Source organism: Rhineura floridana, chromosome 8 (assembly GCF_030035675.1).
Source record: "Rhineura floridana isolate rRhiFlo1 chromosome 8, rRhiFlo1.hap2, whole genome shotgun sequence".
In the NCBI taxonomy this organism is placed as follows: Eukaryota; Metazoa; Chordata; class Lepidosauria; order Squamata; family Rhineuridae; genus Rhineura; species Rhineura floridana.
This window is the reverse complement of record NC_084487.1, coordinates 133516100-133543448: the sequence shown is the minus strand read 5'-3', so window position 1 is coordinate 133543448 and position 27349 is coordinate 133516100. Positions and strand designations below refer to the sequence as shown.

The following is a 27349-nucleotide window of genomic DNA, read 5'->3' as shown; positions in this document are numbered from 1 at the left end:
CTCTAAGGGAGGGCATGGGTGGCACCGCGAAGGGGCCCAACACTCTGCCAGCCTTAACCTCCTTGTCTATTTTTACCTGCACAACTGATTCCATGCCCAACACTGATTTGAGATTGCGGGACATAAAGGCCCGCCTGGGGCCCAAGTAGGGAATCCTAAACCCCATAGTGAAGCCTTCCAGCAGAAACTGTGCATCTGGGACGAGTGGGTAACGACTGAGTAAATTTTGGAGCTTCGTAAGCTTAACTGGGCTGGGCCATTTTTCCTTGAGCTGTGCCAGGAGCCCCTGGCTTTCTAGAGCCAGCGGGGTCCCTGCCCCCACCCCAAAAGGGGCGGCCCCTGGGGCAGCCTGTGCAGGCGTGGGGCCCACCACATATCACACACTCATGCCGGAATCTGCAAGAGCTCTGACCACAGTGGCCCCGGGAGCTAAACTCCCAACAAAGCAGGCGGGGTTAAACCCCCTGCCCCGCAGGCCCGCAGGAAGGAGCTGCGGCTGACTGCCTAGCTAAGAGGTGTCCACTGTCCATCCTGTCCCCAGCTACAGGCTTGGAGTAGGACATAAACTGAAGCCACAGGTCTGGCTCCTTTCTGTCCCAGGGGAGGGAAGTATCAAAGGCAGCCCTCATGCGGAACGCCTGATCATAGGTGAGCCATGCCCCCCCTTGGAACTCAGAGTAACCCCGATATATAATGTCGAGGTATTTAACAAGTACTGAGCCCTTCTGCGGATGCTTCTGCATCACCACTCCCATGTAATTCAGGAATGCTGGCAGCCAGTTAGGCCAAGTGTGCTCTATACGTTGCCGCTTGGGTTTATCAGGCTCCATCTCATCCCCTTTGTCCTTGTCCCTCTTGGCTGGCTCCCTATATAACAGGGAGAACAGGTCCACATGCTCCCCTTTCCATATTTTTTCCTTGGTGGTAGGTAGAAGGTGGAAGCCTAGAGGGGCCGATGTCTCCCCAAAAGGTATAGCGTCATCCCCCACTGAGCCTAGTGGGTCATCACTCTGTGCTAGAGGGGCCGTGAGTGAGAGGGCCCCCTCATCTGCCAGCGCACCCACAGGCCTCCCCCAACTGTTGCCGAGGCGTCCTATCTCCCACCCCCGTGGGACACCCTGATTGCCCGTACCCCTCAGTCATTGCTGGCGGAGAAAAGGGCCAGTATGGAAATCCCCATGGGGGCCAGTTCCACTGCAGCTGACCCTGTGGTTGTGCAGAGAGAGGGAACTCACCCAGTGCTCCATCCGATGTGGGCCCTCTGGAGGTCTGAGAAGTGGGAGCTGTTCCCGCCACTACACCAGTTGTCCTCACGTCGGCCCTGCTGGGCCCAGCCTCCAGCACGTCCAGCCGAGCTAGGATGGCGTCAATAGCAGTGTTGTTAGCATCATTCCCGGTGCCCTGCGTTTTCACACGGGATCGCTTAGCCGGTGGCACATTTGCCCTTGCAGGCCCAGATTGTGCCTGGGGGGCCTTGGGCTGCGAGCCACTCTGGGGCACGTTAGGCTGGTGTAAGCCACTCTGGGGTGCATCAGGCTGGTGTGAGCCACGCTGTGGCATCTCGGGTTGGTGTGGGCCACGCTCCAGGGCTTCCAGCCTAGCCAGAATGGCTGCCCATGGAGGCCCGTTGTCCTCTAAAGCCGCAGGGGGCGGGCACCCCCCTCCCCTTCCTCTCGGGGCCTTGCCTTTTCCCTTTGGCCCGCCTTGCCCCTTCTTGGGTGGCATCCTTAGCTGGCAGAAGGGAGAGTGGGCCCAACAAACCTGGCTTTGCTGGTGGTGCTGGTGGCACAACCCAACGAAGAAACGGCCAGTAGGGGGGGAAAACAGCCGCCGCCAGTGGCTGGTGCTGTCTGCCGATTCCACCCATGTGCTTCCAGCGCTTGCTGCTTTGGGCAGGCGATATGCCGCAGCAAGGAAGGGGGCCGCCTGTCCCAGCTAGTGCTAGCTGCTTTGGAAGGGTGCCGAACTACCACCCCAAGGGTGGCTCCGTGCGCCAACTGCTAGGCCGCTGGGGGGCACACAAAGGAGACGCAGAGGCCCACCACAGCCAGATTGGCCTTCCCTCATCCTTCCGTGCGACAGAATGGCTGCCAGGGAAGAAGGTCCCCCCTGTAAGATGGCACCAGGCACAAGCCTCCCTCCCCAATCCCTGGAAACTTTGGTCAAAAGGCCTCTTATCTGCCGCCGCCACTGTTGCCGTTGCTCTGCTCGGGCTCCTCCTTCCCGCTGTGGTGCAGCTGAAGCTGCTGCTGCTGCTGCCAAAATTCAAAGGAGGGCCGGAAGCCGGCAGTCCAGGTTTAAATACCCTAGGCTGCCCCGCTCTCCTAGGTGCGTGCCGCTTCAGCGCCTGATGCGCACGCACCCCCCAACATGGCGGCTCAGCTGCGGCCGCAAAGCTCGCCCCTTTGGGCCAGTAAGTACCAGGCGCGGAGCGGGATTATGTGTCCAAAGTATCATAACTTCAGTTTCATCATTTTAGCTTCTAGTGACAGTTCTGGTTTAATTTGTTCTAACACCCAATTATTTGTCTTTTTCACAGTCTGGAATGCCCAAAGCTCTCTTCCAACATCACATTTCAAATGAGTTGATTTTTGTCTTACCACTTTTTTCACTGTCCAACTTTCATATCCATACATAGAGATTGGGAATTCCATGGTCTGAATGATCCTGACTTTAGTGTTCAGTGATACATCTTTGCATTTGAGGACCTTTTCTAGTTCTCTCATAGCTGCCCTCCCCAGTCCTAGCCTTCTTCTGATTTCTTGACTATTGTCTCCATTTTGGTTAATGACTGTGCCAAAGTATTGATAATCCTTGGCAAGTTCAATGTCCTCATTGTTGACTTTAAAGTAAATCTTCTGTTGTCATTACTTTAGTCTTTTTGGCGTTCGGATATAGTCCTGCTTTTGTGCTTTCCTCTTTAACTTTCATCAGCATTTGTTTCAAATCATTACTGGTTTCTGCTAGTAGCATGGTATCATCTGCATATCTTAAATTATTGATATTTCTCCCTCCAATTTTCACACCATCTTGGTCCAATCCTGCTTTCTGTATGATATGTCCTGCGTATAGATTAAACAAGTAAGGTGATAAAATACACCCCTGTCTCACACATATTGTGTCTCCATATTCTGTCCTTACAGTAGCCTCTTGTCCAGAGTATAGGTTGCGCATCGGAACAATCAGATGCTGTGGCACCCCCATTTCTTTTAAAGTTTCCCATAGTTTTTCATGATCAACACAATCAAAGGCTTTGCTGTAGTCTATAAAGCACAGGGTGATTTTCTTCTGAAATTCCTTGCTCCAACGTATCCATTCCATTATCCAACGTATGTTTGCAATATGATCTCTGGTACCTCTTTCCTTTCTAAATCCAGCTTGGACATCTGGCATTTCTCGCTCCACATATGGTAAGGTTACATATGTTATGTAAATAGTTATGTAATAGTTATGTACCCAGCTGTAATATTGTTATATTGTTGGTTGTTCAATATAGATACATTTATTCCACCAACCATCCATTGGTTACCATCCCTCCCCTCCATAGGCATGAATGACTAATGAATCACCAAGTTAAAATCAGCCCACTTGCCACGTATTGTGGCCTGCCGAATGCTTGATAATCTCGTTTTGTTTTATTTTTGCAGTCCCAACTATCAGGAGGCTGACATGACAATAACTTTTCAAGTCAGACCTATTAAATCTGGAGCAGGACCGTAACAATTGCCTATGATTCTGAATCACAGGCTTTGCTCTAATAACCAATGTATGTCTACACTATGTTCAGAAACAGAATCTTCCTTGCACTGGTATGTGGGGTTGGACCAGCAGCGTCCAACAGTTTTTTCATACTTGTCAGAATTGTGGTGAATGTGTTAACATTTTTGCCACTTTCCCCCCCCCCAAGAATTAACTGTGTTTTTGTGGGTAGAAAATGACACATTTCAAATTATTTATTGAGAGAATTAGTGCAAAATCTGACACATCTTTTCATTAAGTAGTGTAGGGAAATCAGGCATAAAATCAGTTACATTACAATGCAACTTTCAAAAACAATGGCTGTGTGTGAACTCTACCCACAGTGCAAATACAGTTTGCAGCATATAGGACCCAAGGGCAAACTTGTGCTTAAGGGTGTGGCGTGGACCCTTTTTCTGAACTGGTACATGAATAAATATTTGTTTAATTGTTTTTTGACAGGTAGTAGAAGTAAAGCACCAAATTGCCACAGGTTAATAGCCATTTTGCCATATGTAGCGAGTGACAACCGTGTTTTCTTCCTTGCCCCACTACTACATTTAGAATAATTTTAAAATCTGCTCTCTCTAGCTGTGTGGATCATACATATACTGTCACTATATTTACTGGCAATTAGTATGTCTCTGACTGCTCACTCTCTGTGACAAAGCAGGTCATCAAACCAATTGCATTTTTCTGTTATAAAAGGCCCAAACAAGACAGAAGAAATGCTGGCGTTTTCATTGGTGTCCAGAACTCACTTGGAAATTCCACTAACTTTATCAAATCTCTTTTTACTTCCTTTAAAACTCCTTGAATGTTTCTCCTAGGCAAGAACCTCTAAATCCACTGCAAAAGTTTCTGTTGGAAGTGTGATGGGATGCAGCTCAGTTTGCTCATAGGTTTATATGGAAAGGAAAGAGAGAGACACATCGCCATACTTCCTAAACTCTCTTTCTGACCTAACTTGTGCTGACCTTCCTTCAGCTGTGTAAATTGATACTGTTAGGTTGCTGACCTCATTTTCTGACTCCTCCCTTTTTCTTCATTCTACCTTGCGAGGGGAGATATTCATTCCTCTCTCTCTCTCTCTCTCTCTCTGAGATAAAAGGGATAAGCATAGTTCCCTTGCATCTCTAATTTAGTTAGCTAGCACTAGGAACTCTTTTCTGTCCAAGTATGTATTTTATAGAATCATAGAGTTGGAAGGGGCCTTGTAGGCCATCGAGTCCAACCCCCTGCCCACAGGACAAGTCCAAGTCCAAAGGACAAGTATGAGTAACGCTGTGACTAATGACGCATCTGGGTCAAAGCTGAAAGGATGCCATAGGTGTATTTAAACTTGAAGCGAGGGTGAATGGGATGCTTATATGTTGAATCACTTTCCCTATGGCCCATATCAGGGCAGGGCAGGCTTGATGGATCTACATTTTTACTAGAACCCCAGTATCTACCAACAAGAGCCAGGTAAAAAGACATAACAGATAGAACAGAACAGGGTGCCTCTGAAAAATTTGAAATTGTTTTCAATACCAGCTTTCTTCATTTCTAGTTAGCTTTCTTCATTTCAGCAGCTAAATTAGGTAGAATAATTCAGAGTGAGAAACCCTTGCCAATCAATCGCAGATGATCCCTAGATCTACCAGTATATCCAAATCTACCTTCTGCTACTGGCCCATATCACATATAAATCATGTCTTAGAATTACTTTGATTCTCTCACTAGCAGAAAACATATTCTATACTAATAGTATGGAACCGGAACACCAAAAAGCACTTTGAACCACATCCTGAAAGTCGTAAGTATTTTGGGGCTTGAGTTTAAATCAAATTCAGTTGACTTTTTTCTTTTTCACACAGTTAGAGGGACAATGTAAAGAGCTGCACGATGACAAGCATGAGACCAAAGTGGAAAACACCATGTTGAAACTTACAAACAAAGAGCTGCTGAAGGAACTGGAGGGAACATCCAAGGAGTTAATCATTGCCCAACAGCAGTTGCAGATGCTTCAGGATGAGGCTGGAAAGCTGCAGGAAGAAAAGGAAATGTGAGTGATGTCTGGAACTAGAAAATATCTGGGGGTGGTGATGATGTTATCTCATTCCTCTCCTTCAAACATTCTACCAATGTTTTGTGAGAGCACACTGTTTTGTTTTAATGTATTTTAAGATCTGTTTTTATGATGTTTTAAAGTGTTTTTAGCTTTGTTTGCCGCCCTGGGCTTCTGCTGGGAGGAAGGGCAGGATACAAATTAAATAATAAATAAATAAACACACAACATTTCAGTACAGTATGTTTCACAGTGTGCACATGCATCTCATTATTGGCTTTTCAACCAACAACAGGCTTTTCAGGTTATTGTAGTGATAGCAAAATCTACAAAATCTGATATATAAGAGAAAATGACAGGACAAAATAAATGTGCTTACACAAGTAACAACAGTATCCTACTATCAGCTCTCTCGCTCTCTCTAGCCTATGGTTTTTATACAGTATATAGCTGAGCAAAAAACAATAAATCTTTCTCATTTTCTAGAAATCTGCATGGGATGGAAAAACAACAAAGGGTACTGTGTTACCTTCAGAACTAAATATTTTTATGGCATAAATGTCCATAGACTCCATCAGATAAGGAACATTTTCAGCCATTACAAAAAGCACTTCCCTCTTCTATAATTTTTAGGAGATAGTTTCAGAACAGCTTTTGTATACGGAGGATGACTTCCACTCAAAGGAAGACTACACAATAAAGGTCTTGTGTAGTTTGACCCTTAAAAACCCATCTTGTCCTGTGTTAACAATTGGAGTGATGGCTTTGCTTTGTGAAAACAGTAATTTGTGTCCAGGACTTGCATTAAAAATAGAGTCAGGTTAAACAGATTCATTTTCAACTGTTTAAGTATGTTCAGGGAAACTGTGTATTCAAAACAATGAATTATTCGTGTTGCCAGGTATTGCTTTCAAGAGCCACAGCAGGGAACACAGATCCCAGTGGCATTTTCTAAGGAATTGGGAATTTAGGGTTTTATTCTGATACTTTGTATATGTCTCCTCTAGGGAGGTTTACAGAGTGACAGAAACATTACAGAGGGAGAAATCAGGACTACGTAAGCAACTGGATTTTTTAAGGTAAGAAAACACAGTTGGTTTTGGGGGGAAGAGAAGGAGAGAAAGAGATGATACCATGTAGGAGTTCCATGTGTAAGGAAGAATGAATGGTTTCAGAGCACAGGAGACTTTGGGGTGGCTGGTTAACATGCATGTATCTTCTGAATTTCATGCATACAATTTTGTGTTGCCTCCCAGGAGAGGAGATGCTAGTTGGGAAATGTGCTCCTCTTCAACATAGTGCAATATACAGATTCAAAACAGAATGCAGAATGCATTAATTGAATATATCTTAAGAGGCTATGAATCTTCTTAGAAGTCTTTAGTTCTCTGCTCCTGCTACTAGATTATTGGCAGACATTTTCATCTTGCTAGAGCACCCATAATCTGCTGGAATAGTTAGCTCCATTCAACAGATATTTTAGTGAGCTGAAGATTCACCCCTAATGGGAGAAGCTAGCCTGGACTCCATGAGGATTTCACCAGAACCATGGGATTATCTGTCATAGTCAAAAGCAACCATTGTAGTCAGGAAACATAATGTATGAAAACTCTGTTTTGTGGCAGTTGGTGATAAGTATATTTGGGTAGTTTCATTCAATTTATAATACTGTTGTTGATGAATATCTGTGGTGCCACTCCCATGTTGTAGCACACAACTGTGATGACATCATCAAAATGGCATCCATCACAAGAAGAATAAATATTATCTTGATATCTGTTATATTAGTTTTATTGTGTGTAAGCTCTTGATGGAGAGGTATTTGCATAAGCTATAAAACATGCCCCTATCATTTATCATTTTTTACTGATGCATACAAATACTGGAAAAACTGGATTTGGTTCAAATACACCAGTTTTTGGAGGCATTTTGAACAGCAGTGAGCAAGGGGGGAAAATTCACAGAGTAAACTTCCTACCAGTTAGCCAGGGGTTGGCGGAACTGATGTCAAAGGTTCCAAAATATTCAAAGACCTGCCTGGCATGCTGCAGCAAGGTAGAATGAGGGGCGGAGTGTTGTTTTTTTTTTAAAGAAACCAATATCGAGAATATATATGCCAGCTCCAGAGTTGGTGTATGCTTTCTCCCATTTTGAGGGTTTGTCAGGGAAATGAGAAGGCTAAGGATCCTTTAGATCTATGTTCTCCCCAATCTGCCTCCTGCATGGCTCTGAAATAACTGCTGTTTGCCCTCTCTGGCATCGGAGCTCTGATGTCTGAGTGGAACTGGCCAGAGACCTTTCTCCTGCCTCACAGAGGAAGCACCAAGTATAAGATCTTCCTTTCTGGAGGCAGAGGTCTCTCTGCCCTTGGAGAGGACTCTCCAATTGATCCTATGGCCCCAAGGGACCATAGGGGGAAGTGTCCCTCACCCAGCTGTGCCTGGCTCTGCCAGCAATGGAGTTCTGGCACAGAATGCCTCAATGCACTTATTCAAACTTATTCAAATACCCTGAAATAGGGTATTTGGGAGGGAAGGGTAGAACTGATCTGGCACAGGATCTGTGCTGGCAATGGACCCAACCTGTCTTTGCTGTGCCAGTGGCTATGCTGCTCCATTAAGCCCCACCGCTGCTGGCCAAGTGTTTGTCCATTCATTTTGCTTATTTTTAATTCGTTCATTTTTACACATTAGTTAATACATTTGTCTAGTTAATTATTCAGAAGTAGCCAGTTTATTTCTGTCACTCCTCTTAGTTTTTATTTGCATTAGTTTCAATGGAAGAGTAGCCAGTCTTCTGTTGTCTGTAATTTTATTGTTTTCTATCCAAATATTTTTACTTCCCCATCAAAATAATCAGGCCTGCCAAATTTCAGATAGATAAGGCAAAATGGACTGCCTTCAAGTCAATTCCGACTTATGGCGACCCTATGAATAGGTTTTTCATGGTAAATGGTATTCAGAGGGGGTTTACCATTGCCTTCGTCTGAGGCTGAGAGGCAGTGACTGGCCCAAGGTCACCCAGTGAGCTTCATGGCTGTGTGGGGATTCAAGCCCTGGTCTCCCAGGTTGTAGTCCAACACTCTAACCACTATGCCACACTGGCTCTAGGGGCTCTTCCACTGAGCTATGGCCCTTTCCCAATAAAACTAGATAAAACTAGCAGAGGCAACATGAAGCATGCATCACCCACTTTTATCGTCCTTCCCCTTTCTGCAAGTCCTGCAAATGTATAATTTTTGCCAAACATTCACTACACTTGTAGTGGTGATGAGAGAATACTGTGCCTTATATGTATGCATTGAGAAAAACTGAACAATTTTGGTCACAAACACCATCTTTTTTGGAGGTATTGTGAAATTGACTATTTCATTAGGATGGCTATCCATATAAGTAACATGTAGGACATTTGTTGTAGTTTGGTTTCTTTCCAAGAAATCAAGAATAAGTTAATTGTCCAAATACTCCCAGAGTTTTGTTTATGTGCAAAAACATGAGAGAGTGAGAGGGTGTGTGTGATGACCAGCTGAGGTCCTCCCCCACACCCTTCACCATCCCAGGAACCAATTCCTCACCCTGGGCAATTGGTCCTGGCAAAATATCCTTCCCTGCCAAGCCTGTGCACACTCACAACAGCTTTGCAGTGTAGGTAGCTGCCACCACCCCTTATACTGGTTAACCACTCTGAGCCAAGGGGAAGCTCAGAGCCCAGAAAACTTGCCAGAAATTCCAAAGGACAAGAGCCAAAGAGACACTCCTTGCCCTGGAGCCTTAGGCAAACACCCAATTTACACTGTAGTTGTGGTCAATGGTCAAGGCAGCAGGTTTAGAACTAACCTTCTCCTGAAATGAACACACACTGGTAAATAGAAGTAAATTTATTAAAGAATGAAAGAGGTGCACAATTACAGCAGCAAAATGGTTCTTAATATCCACACCCAAGAGGGGAAAGGTAAAACATAGAGAGTTCAATCACAAGAAAGAAAACAAGAAAGCTAACTAGCCTAGCCTAATACTTGCATAAAGGCTTTCAGTTGCATAGCCACCTCTCCTCAGAGAGATAACAGTCAGGATAGCAATAGCAAAATGGAACCTCACCGGGCAACATCAAGTAGGCATGATGGGACCCAGAAGAGGAACAAAACGTAGAATTTTCTGCCCATACTTATGGCAAAATCTCCAGCAGCAGGCTGGAGACAATTATCCAATCAGGGATTTCTTTTTGAGTTAGAGGCCTATTAATCACCGGCCAAGCGGCACATCCTCCCTAAAGCTCCCAGGCTTTACGACCTTGATGGAACCAGGCCTTGACTGATAAGAAGGTGTTAGGCTGGGCCTTTGATTACCCACAGCTGGGCATTAAAACTGCCAACTCATGCTGGCTTGCAAAAACCAAATGTTAACCCACACAGGTCCCACACTGTCAAAAAGAAACCCCACAATTCCCTGTTCCACAGCCATCTTAGATGCAGGCTTTCATGACAGGGGAGCAATGGTATTGCTTACAATAAGGTAATACAAAATATTTTTTTTAAAAATTACAGAATCGCAAGAGTCTGTGAAAAGAGATTAAGCAAGATTTGGAAAGATGGGTAGCTCTAAGAATTTCATGACTAGGTAGAACAATTCTAAAATGAAAATGTTCTTCCCAAATTGATGTTTTTATTCTATACAAGTTTCCTTTCAAACTCTATCTGGCAATAAATGTTTCTGCATTTTTAATGGGAAGGAAAGCAATCTGGAGAAGCAGTTAATATTTTTATAAGGCTGCAATCCTAACCCCACTTATCTGGGACTAAGCTGCACTGAATTCAATAGGATATACTGTACTTCTGAGTAGATATGGTTAACATTGTGCTGTAAGCCAACGAAGGCTGGGGTCTCAGCTCACACAGATATATGAAAAAATTGCCATGCAGCTATACTAAGTCATTTGAAGTTATGATTTTCCCAAGATAAGGTGCTAGTATTGGAACAACAAGGTATCAGCACTGTATTAACAATCTGATCCTGGCACTGCAGTAGGAAAGCTATTATTAAATTACATCACATTACTGATGATTTATTTTCAGTCTGGTTCAATTTTAGAGGTAAGCTAAGTCCAGAACTTTCATCCTTTAAGTGAAACTTTGTAATAACAAAAAGAGGATAAGGACATTAGGTATACTGTACTGGGAGAAGGTGTTATTGAAATGGGGTAATGAGTAGGGCTGTGCATCTGTGGGTATTCTGTAAGAATAATTTGTTAATGTTTGGATCTTTTTAATACAGATTTTGTCACAGTTAAGAAACTGAATGGTGTGTACGAGTTAGTATATAATGGATAATAATGAGTGTAGAGATGTATGGATAGTAACGGTTTTATATATGGGTTCTGGTGGGTCCTATGAGGATTCAGATATGTATTCATATACACTTCAAGTGAAGGCTCTGTAAGAATTTTGCAAGAACAAGGATAGCAAAAATTTTATTTACATTCATGGAGGTTATGCTATAGACATGTAACTTTTTTTCTGTGGTCAAATGTACTATAATTTATTTTCTGTAAGAGAAATTTCTAAGTGTAGAGTTACATTAAACTGTTTACGTGTACACTAAACCATTAAAATTATTACTTTGTATTTTGTCTTTAGCTCCTGATGAAGGAGAGTTCTCTGAAACACATTGAGCTTAATAAATAGTTGGATACCAGTAGGACTAGAGCATGCCTCCGTTGTGTTTCAAAGACAGGAAAAAAGAGAACACAGTTCCTCCCCCTCCCCCCAAGCACTGTGATTGGAAAGTGTTGGGTGGGGTGAGAATGGAAATGGAAATGGGCTGCATTCAAGTCATATTTAGAGGTGGTTTACCATTGCCTGCCTCTGAGGCTGAGAGGCAGTGCATATCTCAATAAGAGAAGGCCAGCTCCCCTGTTCCCCTCCTGCTCAACACTATGATTGGAGAGTGTTGGGTGGGGTGAAAGTTTAGCTCTGCAGATATCAATAAGTGAGGTTCAGCTTTCCTCCTTCCCCTCCCCCACCCTAGCTTTCTCCTTATATAGTGTTGTAATGAATAATTGCAACAGATTGGAGACAGTCTTTCTGCCTTTCTGAGAGACTGCTCTGAGCTACAGATTGGTACAAATAGCTGCAAATTGATTTGGTTTAACCCAGTCTCATTCTTTAGCTGCCTCATCCTGATCCAGACAGGGCACAAATTGGCCCATTCAGTTCAGGATTCGGCTGAATCCAGTGCACAGCCCTAGTAAGGAGGCCGTGCAATACCTTTTTTTAAGTTATGGGACAAATTAAACCCACATATTTATTCAGCAGATATATTGAAAATGGAAATGGACTGCCTTCAAGTCGATCCCTACTTACGGCTACTCTATGAACAGGGTTTTCATGGTAAGCGGTATTCAGAGGAGGTTTACCATTGCCCCCCTCTGAGGCTAGTCCTCCCCAGCTGGCTAGGGCCTGCTCAGCTTGCCACAGCTGCACAAGCCAGCCCTTTTCTTGTTCGCAACTACCAGCTGGGAGGCAACTGGTCTCCTTGGGATTATGCAGCTTGCCCACGGCTGCACAGGTGGCAGGGCACGTAACCCCTGAGCCACTCACTGTGGGGGTGATCTTTAGCTGGCCCTTGACACCCAGGAGACACGAGCGGGGATTTGAACTCACAGACTCTGGACTCCCAGCCAGGCTCTCCTACCCACTGTGCTATACCAGCTTATAGCAGATATATTAGAAACTCATTAATAAGATATAGTCCTCAGAGATTGTACAGAATTTGAACTGTTGATATCCTCTAGCCAATCAAAGAATTTATTATGATAGATGCATAACATTCTTCTGAAAGTATACATAGTAAAACTTCTATCCAGATAAGTGGGGAGAGATTTGGGTAATGTATCTCTGAGGAATCTTGAAACATGGGGAAAAAACCTCATCAGACTCTGGACTTCAAAGAGAGCTTTTATAAGATTTTGCTTAGATATAAACCTAAGAGGCGAGATCCCTTTTTCCCCAGACATTAACATGTTGGAGACATACATTCATTATATCTGTTGAAGGTGTCCTCAATTAAGGTATTTTGGGAAATGACACTTGGGAACATAAAATAATTAACTGGTTGTGATCTACCATTTCCTGTGATACTGTTGGCTAATATAAGATGAAGAGTTCTGCAACTTAGTATATCTTTTCCTAACCTCCACTGAGGAACATGTTACCACACAGGGGGTTATCACCCCTCCATGTGTATATCCCAGCACAAAGTATGGTTTAGTTTGCAGGTCAGTCATTTGCAAGGTGGAAAACATCTATACAGGGGCATTTGATTGGTTGCAAAACCTATGCAAAAGAACATGGTATGTCACACATAACTGGCGTGATTCATATAGTTTTAGTTATCGTCTTTTGTCCATCTGGAGTTGGAAAGGCTGGTTTTGGTATATATTTTGCTTGATAATTTGTCTACATGGCAGGTATAAGTACACCTTTCATTGGAAGTATTTTTTTCTCCGTGGATCTGTTTGGGTTTTTTTAGCATCCATTTCTTAACACAGTGCTGCAAGAATAATTATCTTGGTATTGACATAAGCTTGGCATATGGAATCCTCCAGTTCATACATAATATAATCTGAGACTGTACAGTAGGGTCCCACACATATGGCAGGTTAGGCTCCAGACCCCTGCCGAAAAGTGAAAACCACCGAAAAGCGGATCAGCTGTAGCGTGGGGGTCTGGAACCTAACCCGCTGACGGCACAGGAGGAGCAGAAGATCAGCTGTAGTGGGCTACAACTGATCTTCCCCTCCTCCAGCGAGATCAGCTGGAGCGCAGGGAGCTCCAGCCCCCCCTCCAGCTGATCGCCCTGCTGGCGCCTTATTAACGGAATGCTGAAAAGCAGGGCGCCAAGAAATGGTGTTTTAACTGCAGTAAATGTTCCTGGTGATTTAATTGCAGTAAGTTTCTCTTTGCTAATTGAATTCCTTTCTGTAAGGTAACTTTCCAATTTCCTGACAAGCTACCAGTAGAGTTACAGAAGTAGTTGTTTTCAATGCTTTCAGTATTTGAAGAGACAGGAATATGTTAGTAAGTACAATTCATTATCCAGAAGCACAAACCAAATTGAGGTTTTGGGTAGTATTTCAAACTAAGGACTAAAACATCCGGGTTTTGTGCAAACATAAAAAATCTTTTTGCCCCTCTCACTTTAATATTAATAGCATGTAGAAAGATCTTAGTATCCGTTTGTTCTCTGAAGTGAGCCCAAAGAACAGTATGTGGCAGCCACTTTAGTACCCCATACAACAAAATCCTTTGCACATTTCTTTGCATATTGCATCTTGTGTGCAAAGTGTTCCAGTGTCTTGCAGAAATCAATATTGTGCTATGATCTTGTCAAATATTTATTTAGAGTATTTGTACCCCACTCTTCAGCCAAAAAGGCTCCAAGAGAAGCTTACAAACAAGAGAGTTCCCTGCCCCTAGGCTTACAATCTAAAACATGACACTGCAGGAAAAAGAGACAGGATGAAAGGAGAGAAGCAAAACTCAGGCACTAGTTCTTTGTTAAATAGTATGGAGGGGGACAGATGGAGCTGGTCTTTCAGAGTTGATGGAGTGAGCCCTTCTTTTCATCTCTCCTGCTGAGGCAGCCTGCTGGAATGGCTGTTACAAAGTGACAATTGAGGGAGAGGTGGCCTGATGGAACTGGTCTTTCAACAGAAATGATGGAATGAGTCCTCAAATAGTGAGCACTCTAAAGTGTGTTTATTGCTTCAATGTTTAGCCACCCTTCATCAATTCATGATCTCAGAACAGGTTACAACATAAAACATTTACAACAAATCAAAATCATAAAACAACTCACAATTCAAAAGTGAACAAATCAAATAAATCTTTGAAACAATCTTAAAAACTGCAGGCAGTCCATCAATTTACAGCTAGTCCCATTGTGTCAACCCTCCTATGAAGGCCTGAGCAAAGAGGTATGTCTTCAGCTGGTGTTGAAAAGGTAAACAATGTTATCACCACCCATACCTTGGAGGTATGCATAGATGCATTGCCGCCACAGAGAAGATCCTATCCTGTGTCCTCTGATGATGTACCACCTGGTAGCAGGTAACGAGAAGGGTCTCCCTCACAGATCTTACAGCATGAACAGGCTGGTACAGAGAGGTACTCTTGCAAGTATTAGGACCTAAGTCACGTAGGGCTTTATTAGTCAGCATTAATACCTTCAACTGGGCTCGACACCATATAGCAACCAGTGCTGGTTCTTCAATATCTGTGTTATGCGGGACTTCCGGGAAGGGTGACTTAGCCTGTGCCTGCTTTTGAGACGGGCTCCTGCCTCAAAAGAAGCTTATTCAGATATATCAGTCAGATTTTTTCTTTTTTTGACTGATTAAACTTCTCCCGGGTAGGGAGAAACGAAGAGATTAACCTCAAAGCCTATTTTTGTTGGGACGACCAGATCTCATTAATTTATGGGACGAGGTCCAGCCGACGAAGGTGGGACGGATTTTTAACAACAAGCTCTATCTGGAAAAGCGAACGTTCATCTTATCTTCTAAGAGAGAACGCACTAACAGGCAAGCACCCTTCTTTCTATATTTTTCTTTTACTTGACTTAAATTGTTGCTGTTTAAAAGAGATTTGCCAGATTGATCAGTTTTTGACATCTCACTGGGGAGCCATAACTTCTCTCTGCTACGCACTAATTAATAGCTTATCTCTGTTTTTGTTGCAAAAAGCTGTCCTGGATTTGCATTCTAAAGATATACACAGAAGAGGGATTTCTATTCCAGATTTTTATTTTGAAAAATATTATACTGTTTTGAGACTACTCTCTTTTTGGTCTATTTTATTTTGACGAATCTGTTTTCTGACGACCGCCATTAATTGTTTCGATCCTGGGAACTGCATTTTGTTTATTTAAGCATGGAGAGATAAGGCTGTCTGCTCTGTTTATACTGTGATGTCACCAAGTTTGGAGTATTAACCCAATTGTTGCTGAAATAAGAAGTGGTTTTCCTATATTTTTCTTTTAAAATGGCAATTAAGAAAGTGGCTGAGAAGCTGGAAATAACTATGTTTCAGAAAATAATGGATGAGATTGAGATAACGAAACAAAACCTGCGACAGGGTTGTAAGGAGCTGAAAATTGAATTGAGTAAAATGAAGCAGGAGATTAAAGATATAGGGGTCCCTGTGAGAGAGGTGACCCTGGAAGGGGTCCCTGTGAGAGAGGAGACCCCGGAGATTGGAACAAACGTGGAACAAGAAAAAGATTTGGAGTCTATGGACTTTAGAAACAAAATTTATTGTTTGGAGACACAGGAGATTAAAGACATAGGGGTCCTTGTGAGAGAGGAGACCCTGGAGACTGGAACAGGGGTCCCTGTGAGAGAGGAGACCCTGGAGACTGGAACAGGGGTCCCTGTGAGAGAGGAGATCCCGGAGATTGGAACAAACGTGGAACAGGAACAAGATTTGGAGTCTATGGACTTTAGAAATAAAATCTATTGTTTGGAACTTAATGTTATCTCTGAAGAAATTAATGAAGATTCTAGAGATAAAGTTATCAATGGCATGGATAATCTTCTGGACTGGAATGATGTGATGGAGCCCAATATAGAGAAAATCTATGGAATTAACTGCAGCCATGTGACAATGGAAAAACTTTCAAGAGATGACCCAGTGTATTTTGAAAAAAAGAACAGAGATATGATTTTACAGCAGTATTTCAGCAACCTATTCAGAATGGATGGCAAGAAAATATTTGGGATAGAGGTAATTCCCATCAGACTCTTACTATATGACTATGGCTTTGACAGCAAGATTATTATGGAATACTGATAATGGAAGATTGGATACTGAAATTACTGGACTTAACAAGACTACTGAAGATGGAAGATGGAAAATGGAACTAATAGGGATAATAGAACAATGGCTACTGAAATTACTGAACCTAACAGATTCTGATGTGATGGATTAATTGAAATGTTTATTTTGACTATGGTTATGACAACAAGATTATCATAATTAGTAATGAGATGGATTAATCGATATGCTTATCTGGAAAAAAAAAATTGATAGATATATTTCTTAAAGAATTGAAACCTCTCTTTGACTTTTTGTGGAAAGAATAAAGTAATGTTTATGAGATTTGATGATTAAGTAAGATAACTACTGGAGGAAAGTGATTTTATAATATGACTTAAGAGACAGGATTGTTATATATTATAGACGTATAACTGATTTGATCTTTGACAAATGGGAAGTCAATATTTTACTCTTTATTTTTTATTTTTGTTTTTTTTTTTTTTTTCTTTTTGTTTAACTATTTTTGATTTTGTTTTTTGTCTTTGAATGTTTTATGATTTTGTCTTGTATGTTTTATGAAAATCTGAATAAAAATTATTGAAAAAAAAAAAATATCTGTGTTATGCGATTCTAGCTTGCTGAACCACTTAGCACTCTGGCAGCTGCATTAGGCTTGGAACTCACTTGCTGGTCCCGATCCAATTGCATTCCATGAACTGGAATGCAGTCTCATGCCTTCTTTCTTTGTTTCTGCTAAGTTCTGCTTTCAATGACATTTGAGGGGTTAATATACAGAGATTAAAAGGGAAGTTTAGAGAGCCTCACCCTCTTTAATCTCTGTATTAACCCTTTAAATGCTGTATTTCCATGCCCTTTCTCCTATAACCCGTCAGATGACTGTAACCAATTGGGTGACATTACATTCAGTGCAAATTGAGAGTAGCACAGGAGAAACTCACAGCATTCTCAAGGCTTCAAGAACCCTAGCAAAAGTCAATGAGAGAAGTTTCTGACCTATTGTTATCCTGCTGCACACAGGAGCAGTCCAAGAGCCAATTTACTCATGAGGAAGCATAGCTGGAGGGGCAGGAGGGGAGAAATGGAGAATGCCAGCATCCCAGGTCATCGCTTGCAGGACGTTTTGGAGAGAGTGAGAAAAATAACAATTTTAAAAGGTTAAGGGGAGCCTGGACCAAAAGAGTTCTGAATAAAAGGGTTTTTTAAGGGGCTTTAGTAGAGAAAAAGGAGAAACGTGCTAGCTGAGCAAAGCTGAAATAGCCCCTACAAATGAGATCCAAAATACCACTGAAATACCACCACTGCAGAGGCACAGCCAAGTCAACGCTGCTGCTGCTGGCAAAGATTTTGCTCACAGAGTGCATATAAGCAAGCATCTCTCTCCCCCCTTATTTCCTGAAAACTAGCTTACTATGAGTATCTCCAACTGGAAAAGGACAAGAGAAAAAGTCTCACCTGCATGCGGAGCAATGGATTCCGTATTTGCCACTTGGTCCTCCAGTGTCAAAGATGTATCAAGAAGTACTCCCAAGCTACACACCTGTTCCTTCAAGGGGAGTGCAATTTCATCCAGAACAGGCCATCAGCCCAGTTCCCAAACCCAAGAATCACCAACTTACCAACCTCCGTCTTGTCAGGATTTAGCTTAGTTCAGTACTGAACTGAAGTATCAGCAACCTTCGTTTTCACTTTCTTCTTAGGGTGCCTCCAGACTGTCACTATTCAAGCAAACTCAGGAACTTTAGGTTTGTGCAGTTAAAGTTGATTAAAACTTCTGCTTGCAACTCTTTTGTATAGGCAAGCCTCTCCAGATGCTGATGTGTTTTATTTTATTTTTTTTGGTCTATGGCTGTTTTTAATTTGTTTTTAAAATGCTTATAATTACTTGTTTTTAACTGATTTATCAATAATTTTAATGTCTTTTGTAAACTGCTTAGAGGTTTTTTTACAATCAATTGGTATATAAATTATAATAAATAAATAAAAATAAATTACAGGGCGCTGTTTCCCTAGCACAATAAATCCACTTTGCAATTTGGAAAGTGATAGGGAACTGCATTAAGAAGTGTGGGATAAATGAATAACAGGAAGCCGTATAAGCATGCCACAAGCAATTCAGGATGAATGCAGATGAATGCTCTTGGTGGTATAACTGCCCTGCAAACGAACCAAAGCAAATGCCCATAAAGACCAGGTATAATTTAACCTCCACCACATAAGCCCTGTTGGAGCAAATCAGGATGAATGCACGACAAGCAGGGCATCTGGAAGGGCCTGTAGTACTGGAACACCGCTTGGTTCTTTGGTACCACTAAGATGATGAATCCATTGATGTCGATTTGTTTTTAAAAGCTTCATACAATTTTCTTCTATGAATATCCATTCTAACTTCTTTTGCATTGCCATTACTAAAAACTAAAATTTCATGTCCCTCAAATGTGAATGCATTATTAATACAACTTTGAAAATGCCTTTTTTTGGTTGATGACTAAATCTGAGGAGTCAAAATGGTGCTTTGTGACATCAGATGAACTTGACATATATGTGCCATCATATTGTCCCCAATGCCCACTGTAGTTCTGGATCAGTGAGAAAGAAAGAGCAAGAGGATTAGGATGTGGCATCATGCCAGCTTCAGCTGAAGAACGGGTGTCTATTGCTGGTGGATTGATGTACATATTTATTTATTTATTTATTTTATTTATTTAAAATATTTTTATTCCACTAGGGTTACCATCATTTTGTCATTTCAAAAAGAGTACATTTGGCTTCGATAAGTGAAAAGTAAGAGTATGCTGTTGCACCATCTCAAAAAGAGTACATGTACTCTTAAAAGAGTACGGTTGGTAACCCTATATTCCACCCTTCTACCCTACAAAAGGGCAGTCAGGGCGCCTCACAATAAAATCATACACTCACAAAAATTAAACAGATAAAAATACATAAAATACTGATTAAGAAATCTAGGGGGGTTATATTAAAGGGGGGCTAAAGAGGTAAAACTAAAAAAGGGAGGAAATAAAATCAGTTTCAGGCTCTACCTTCAGTCCCTCCCAGAGGCTCTCTGGAACAGGATGGATTTCAGAAGTCTCCGGAACACCATCAGGGAGAGAGCAGAGTGGGCTTCTTGGGGTAGGGTATTCCAGAGCTTGAGGGCCATGGCTGAAAAGGCTCTGTCCCATGTGCTTGCCTGTCTAACATCTTTAATTCCAGGCACACAGAGGAGACCAAAGCCAGCTGATCTTAAATCATGGGCTAGTACATTGGTCCAATGCCATTTAGGGCTTTAAAAGTCTAAACCAGCACTTTGAATTGGGTCCAGAAACAAATTGGGAGCCAGTGGAGTCAATAAAGTACAGGGGTGATATGATCCTCACACCGTGATCCAGTTAACATTCTGGCTGCTGCATTTTGAACCAACTGCAATTTCTGAACTGTTTTCAAAGGCAGCCCCACTTAGAGAGCATAACAGTAATCAAGCCTTGATGTCACCAACTCATGTGTCATTGTGAATGAATGAATGAATGAATGAATGAATGAATGAATGAATGAATGGATATTTTATTACGGTCAATGATGACCAGCAGACGTGTCATTGTGGCCAAGTCAACTGCTTCCAGGAACAGGCGGCATTCCTTGCTCAATATGAGCTTTAGATGCAATTAAGGGCAACAGACTTCCCCGCAAAATCCAGTGAAGGTAGGCCAAGTCAGCAGCACTGTATCTGATAGCAGATAGCCCCTTCCTGACCAACTATGACAACTTCATTGGTACAATCGCAGAGACTTTTTGGAAAATGCTACTTGGAAAATCAAGTGGGTACAACAGGACAGGGAGTCAGTGGTGACCTATACCAGCACCTTTTGACTCGTCCCCAAGACCTGATATGGAACGACCCGGCCCTGATGGCTCAATATCAAGAGGCCTTGAGTGATTACATCCTTGATGAACTGGCACAAGTGAAATTGCCAACCTCCTTATCTGCTGTCATCCAGCTGTATCTGCAAATAGACAGTAGGCTCAAAAGACTGCCTAGCATACAAGGGAATTTTCAGCAGATTCATGACTTCCCTACTGCCTCCTCGCTCCCACCCCATGCAACTAGGGGGTGCTCACCCACATTTGACAGCAGAAGAAATGGAGATGAGCAATAAAAGAGGCTTGTTCCTTTATTGTGGGAAGGGAGGGGCACATTTCACATGCTTCCCCAGCAAAAGAGGAACAACTAACGATTCCAGAAAATACCAGCACCCAGAGCACCTAGAGATCCAAAAGTCAGGAGATCCCAAGCTAAGTGGGCCTCTTATCGCACTCCCCAAACCCCAAGTATCCTCCCTACCCAGTTGCTCACTCCAACGGGGGGCTTAGTCCAGACTTATGCTTATGCCAGCAATTTCACAGACCTGGGTTTTGCCAAACAGCACAAAATCCCAATCCAGCCTGTCACCATGGAGACATTCAATGGGTGAGTTTTACTCTCTGTCTCTGTGACTCAGATCAGCACCACCCTGACCATGAGGATCCAAGAACATGTGGAACCACAACAGTTCTACTGGCTGCCCTCATACAGCCTCCCCTTGATTTGGGAATGTCCTGGCTAACCAAACACAACCCCTGCATTTCCAGGGAGCATCTGGAGGTGGACTTTCTCTCCACGTACTGTCATCAGCATTGTGGGACCTGTGTGGTGATGGCGGCAGCTGTCACACCTGCACCCCAGCAGAGCAGCCCCAGCATGAACCCTAATTCTGGACTAGGGGTCCTGCCAATTAGATACACTGCCTTTAAGGATCTTTTTAATAAGAAAGAACCCAACAATTTACCCTGTGACTGTGCCATTGGGCTGGTTCCAGGGTTGCAGATCCTGGTGAACTGCATATACTCTCTGTCTGAACCAGAACTAGCGGTGCTGAGGGATTTCCTGGACACAAATCTTAAGCTTGGATTTATCTGCTCGTCCACTTCTCCTGCAGGGCCCCCCATGTTATTTGTGATGAAGAAGACCAAGGAGCTATGTCCTTGCCTTGACTACTGGGCTCTAAACAGAATCATGGTGCCAAATTGCTACTCCCTCTCTCTGATCTTGGAATTACAAGAGCTTTTTTGCCCCACAAAGGTTTTCATCAAACTGGATTTAGGGGATGCTAATAACCTAGTCCAGATTAAGGAAGATGATGAGTGGCAGACTGTGTTCCAGAATCACTATGGCCATTTCAAATACACAGTGATGCCCTTTGGCCTGTGCAATTCCTCCTGCAGTCTTCCAGAATTTTATGAATTATTTATTTATTTATTTATTAAATTTCTATACTGCCCCATAGCCGAAGCTCTCTGGGCGGTTCACAACAGTAAAACTTCAATATACAATAAGCACAAAGAATACTATTTAAACATACTAAAACTACGAAAATACTGGTATACTAAAATGCTGAATTAAATGTTAAAAAGTTAAAACATAGATATTAAAATGTTAAAATGTTAAAACGTTAAAATGCCTGGGAGAAGAGGAAGGTTTTAACCTGGCGCCGAAAAGATAGTAATGTTGGTGCCAGGCGTACCTCAACAGGGAGATCGTTCCACAGTTCGGGGGCCAGCACTGAGAAGGCCCTTTTTCTTGTTGCCATCCTCCGAGCTTCCCTCTGAGTAGGCACCCGGAGGAGGGCCTTCGATGTTGAACGAAGTGTACGGGTAGGTTCATATCGGGAGAGGCGTTCCAACAGGTATTGTGGTCCCAAGCAGTGTAAGGCTTTATAGGTTAAAACCAGCACCTTGAATCGAGCCCGGAAACATATAGGCAGCCAGTGCAAGCGGGCCAGAATCGGTGTTATATGTTCGGACCGCCTGGTCCCTGTTAACAATCTGGCTGCTGCATTTTGCACAAGCTGCAGTTTCCGAACCGTCTTCAAAGGCAGCCCCACGTAGAGTGCATTACAGTAATCTGTAATTTAGAGGTTACCAGAGCATGAACAACTGAAGCGAGGTTGTCTCTGTCCAGATAGGGGCGTAGCTGGGCCACCAACCGAAGTTGGTAGAAAGCGTTCCGTGCCACCAAGGCTACCTGAGCCTCAAGTGACAGAGATGGATCTAAAAGAATGCCCAAACTATGAACCTGCTCCTTCAGGGGGAGTGCAACCCCATCCAGGACAGGATAAACATCCACCATCTGGTCAGAAGAACCACCCACTAACAGCATTTCAGTCTTGTCTGGATTGAGCTTCAGTTTATTAGCTCTCATCCAGTCCATTGTCGTGACCAGGCACCGGTTCAGCACATTGACAGCCTCACCTGAAAAAGATGAAAAAGAGAAGTAGAGTTGCGTGTCATCAGCATACTGGTGACAACGCACTCCAAAACTCCTGATGACCGCGCCCAGTGGCTTCATGTAGATGTTAAAAAGCATGGGGGATAGAACTGACCCCTGCGGAACTCCATACTGGAGAGCCCAGGGTGCCGAGCAGTACTCCCCATGCACAACCCTCTGGAGACGACCCGCCAAGTAGGAGCAGAACCACTGCCAAGCAGTACCTCCAACTCCCAAATCAGCGAGTCTCCCCAGAAGGATACCATGGTTGATGGTATCAAAGGCTGCTGATAAGTCAAGGAGAATCAACAGAGTTACACTCCCCCTGTCTTTCTCCCGGCAAAGGTCATCATACAGGGCGACCAAGGCTGTCTCTGTGCCAAACCTGAGCCTGAAACCCAATTGAAATGGATCCAGATAATCGGTCCCATCCAAGAGTGTCTGGAGCTGGTCCGCAACCACTCGTTCCAGAACCTTGCCCAGGAATGGAACATTTGCTACCGGCCTGTAGTTATTAAAATTTTCCGGATCCAGGGAAGATTTCTTCAGAAGTGGTCTCACCACCGTCTCTTTTAGGCAGTCAGGGACCACTCCCTCTCGTAATGAGGCATTAATCACTTCCCTGGCCCAGCCAGCTGTTCCATCCCTGCTAGCTTTTATTAGCCAAGAGAGGCAAGGATCCAATACAGTAGTGGTTGCACGCACCCGTCCAAGCACCTTGTCAACGTCCTCAAGCTGTACCAACTGAAATTCATCCAAAAAATCAGGACAAGACTGTGTTCTGGATACCTCATTTGATTCAAGTGTGATAACATTGGAGTCTAAGTCCCGGCGGATGCAAAAGATTTTTTCCTGGAAGTGTCTAGCAAATGCATTGCAGCGGGCCTCCAATGGTTCCACCATGTCCCTAGGACCAGAATGTAATAGTCCTTTGACAATTTTGAAAAGAATTAGAGACTATCTGGACTGTTGCCTAATGGTTTATCTGGATGACATCTCTTAACCCCTTCCTTCCTTTTGGGCTGCTCCAATCATCGTGAAATGGAAGAAGAGCTAGACCAGGAATGAAGGACTGTTTTTTAGCTCTAGAACCGCAATATCTTCTGGGCAACCTTCCGAGGGTCATGATAACGGTGGAGGCAAAAGTGGGTGGAGTAACAAATGTAAATATAGGCTAGTTTCTTCATGCACCACTCTCTATCCTCTATCCAGACAAATAAGAGGTATTCATTTCAGTGCTAAGGAAATGGAATGTAATTGGGGAAGGGGATGGGACATAATCAATTACATATCATTTGCAGACTGAAAGCATTGATATCTTTTCCGGACATGGGATAAATAAGCGAATACTGACCATTTCCTCTCCCATTTCTGTTTTCACTGGAATTCTCCAACATCTTTAGGGGGAGCTGGTTAACTTACACTCCTAGTAACATTTTAGGGAGCATATCAGGATCCTAACTGGACTTGAAATAAAACAAGCAATTTTCTGAGGGTGTTTTTTTTAAAGTTCTGTTTTCTGAGCCAAACTGGATGCCTGACCAAAGGAGTTTGCATCGTCTCTATTTTCATATTTGCATGCATGGCAGAGTGGAAATACATCAGAGATTTTACTTCTAAAGGCCTTGGGATGGAACTGGTAGAATTCTATTGCACATAAATTGACAGTTTTAAATGATGTGACAGCCTGCCTGGCACAAGTAATAGTGAATTGTCCCAAAATAGGTGTCATAAGAACATAGGAAGAGCCTGCTAGATCAGGCCAGTGGCCCAAATAGCACAGCATCCTGTTGACACAGTGATTAACCAGATTCCGAAGGAAGCCTGCAAGCAGGACCTGAGTGCAAGAGCACTCTCCCCTCCTGTGGCTACCGGCACTGGTTTTCAGAAGCAAATTGTTTCTGACTATGGAGGCAGAGCATAACCATCATGGCTAGTAGGCACTGGGAGCCTGATCCTCCATGAATAAGCCTTATCCTTCATGTCGGGTCATTTTGGGCTGTATTCTACCCAAACTAGATACAGCTTCTATTTCTGAACAAAGAATAAAGTCTCAAGTTTCATAAAGAGAAACAATGATGCCAGACTCCACAGATAAACAAATGAGAAATTCCAAGCACTCAAGGTTTTTCCTAAAGCAATGTAATATCTCTTTTTATTCCAAAGAAACATACCAAAAGAATAATTTAATTAGCAGTTTGGGTTTTTAATAACATGTCTGTGTAATTTCTATCTTGATATGCTTTTTAAAGTAGCAGTTGTTTGTACTGGACCTAGTCCCATTAGTTGTTGCTAAAATTATTTGCTTTGATGATAGAAGGATGTTTAATCATAATTATTGCAAATTATTGCATTAATTGTCATCAAGCTAGAATATGGAAGAGAATGGCAATAAAGATGAGAACATATACTCTACTCATTGTTATAGAATAAAAAAGGTCATGTTGCTGATATTAACGTGGAGTTTTCTTTATGGAAAATTTTCTCCTTGCATGATAGCGGATCTGGTAAGCCATAGTAATTTTATGAGTGATTATTATTTATATAAGCCACAATTATGGTAAGCCTTGCTATTAAAATAAAATGAACGTTATGATGCTATGTCATTATGTACTACCTTCATGTTGTATTCTCTATTTTGTACTTAGAATTAATTCCTAAATTAGTAAACAAAATAACTCCTTCAGTCTTAGTTTACATTTTTTTGTATAAGTAATTTCTATGGACCTTATTATGCTTCAAGAAGAAAACTTTGGGAGGTGGCAGCTGACTGAGAAACTAGTATATTTAAATAAAACAAAGTCTATGACTTCAAAGTACAGGAGTGTAAATTAGGAAATTCTCAGACAAGCCTTAATCTGCCACAATAGCATCCCAAAAATATCCCCAAAACGCAAAATAAGACATGGACATCAATGTACGATGGGAAATACCTCCCAAATTGTACTGGCACATTGGTAAGCAGGAGAGATGGGGGATATGCTGTAACGTCTGTTTTCTTCTCCTTCCTTTTGATGCCTCACTATTACAGAGAAAGGAACAAATACCTTAGAGATGAACATGACATGTGTTTACAGGTATGTTGGTCTCAGTGCGTTGTTGTGAAACCTTTTTTTCTGAGCCTTGAGAGATCCTAACTGTATTGTGGCAACACTCCTCTATAGCTCAGTGGCAAGGCACCTGCTTTGTATGCAGGTCTCAGATTCAATACCTGGAATCCCCAGGTAGGGCAGGGAAAGACTCCTGCCTGAAACTCTGGAGAGTCACTGCATTTCAGTAGCAACAGTTGTAGCCAGATGGGCCAATGATCTGACTTGGTATAAGGTAGCTTCCTATGTTCCAGATTCATAACTGCACACGTACATCATCATCTTATTTGATTATCCTTTTTCCTCCAAAATAATAATAATAACAATAAACTTTAATTTATAGGCCGCCTCTCTAGCCAATGGCCACTCCAGGCGGCGTACAATAAAACATGATAAAATACAATAAACAATATAACCAGTACAGTACAATATAAGAATTACAGCATTTAGTAGATTGTTCATGTTACAGTTCTAGAACTGGAAGTTTCAAAGGTCGTAAAGGCCTGATGGAAAAGCCAAAAGGATACCAAAAGTGCTAACATCATTATACAAGAACAAAAACATTTTCAAATAATTTGGGACACTGATGAATTATCAACCTGTGTGAAGCAACAATTCCCCCCACAACCTGCTGAAGACCTTTCTTGTTCAACAAGTCTTTTAACTAGATACCATACTTATTTCTAATCCCAGACTGCATCTGTATTAGAATTCTTTTAAAAGATCATTTTAAGATATTTTGCTTTTAAAGATTTTTTAACACATTTTGTTTTTAATATATTTTAGTGCTCCATCTGTGGCCCCTCTAGGGGAGGGAGGGTGGAATATGATTTTAAATAATAATAATCTAAAATATTATCACAGCATATAGAATCATAGAATCATAGAGTTGGAAGGGGCCTTGTAGGCCATCGAGTCCAACCCCCTGCTCACAGCAGGAAATCCACAGCTAGAGCATCTCCCGCAGATAGCTGTCCAGCCTCTGCTTGAAGACATCCAGCGAAGGGGATCCCACCACCTCCCTAGGCAGTCGGTTCCATTGCCGAACTGCCCTTACGGTCAAGAAGTTCCTTCTAATGTCCAATCTGAATCTACGCTCCTGCAACTTAAAACCATTAGACCTAGTCCTACCCTCTGGGGCACCAGTGAACAAATCTGTACCCTCCTCTATGTGACAGCCCTTCAAGTACTTAAAGAGTGCAATCATGTCACCCCTCAGCCTTCTCTTCACCAGACTGAACATGCCAAGTTCCTTCAACCTTTCCTCATAAGACTTGTTCTCCATACCGGCTATCATCCTCGTCGCCCTCTTCTGAACCCGCTCTAACTCGTCTATATCT

General features: G+C 42.7%; 1 protein-coding gene across 6 annotated transcripts in view; it reads left to right on the top strand.

The window, feature by feature from the left end:
* The window catches only part of CRACR2A (calcium release activated channel regulator 2A), a 184679-nt gene that overhangs the window by 100325 nt on the left and 57005 nt on the right, over positions 1 to 27349 (top strand). For all 6 annotated transcript variants that reach the window (XR_009757629.1, XM_061582583.1, XM_061582582.1 and 3 more), the window contains 3 exons: positions 5598 to 5785; positions 6796 to 6867; positions 25952 to 25997. Coding sequence is in view for 5 of the 6 variants with exons in the window: in XM_061582583.1 (XP_061438567.1) it covers positions 5598 to 5785; positions 6796 to 6867; positions 25952 to 25997 (306 nt within the window). In the remaining variant the exon portion in view is untranslated. The remainder of the gene's footprint in view (positions 1 to 5597; positions 5786 to 6795; positions 6868 to 25951; positions 25998 to 27349) is intronic.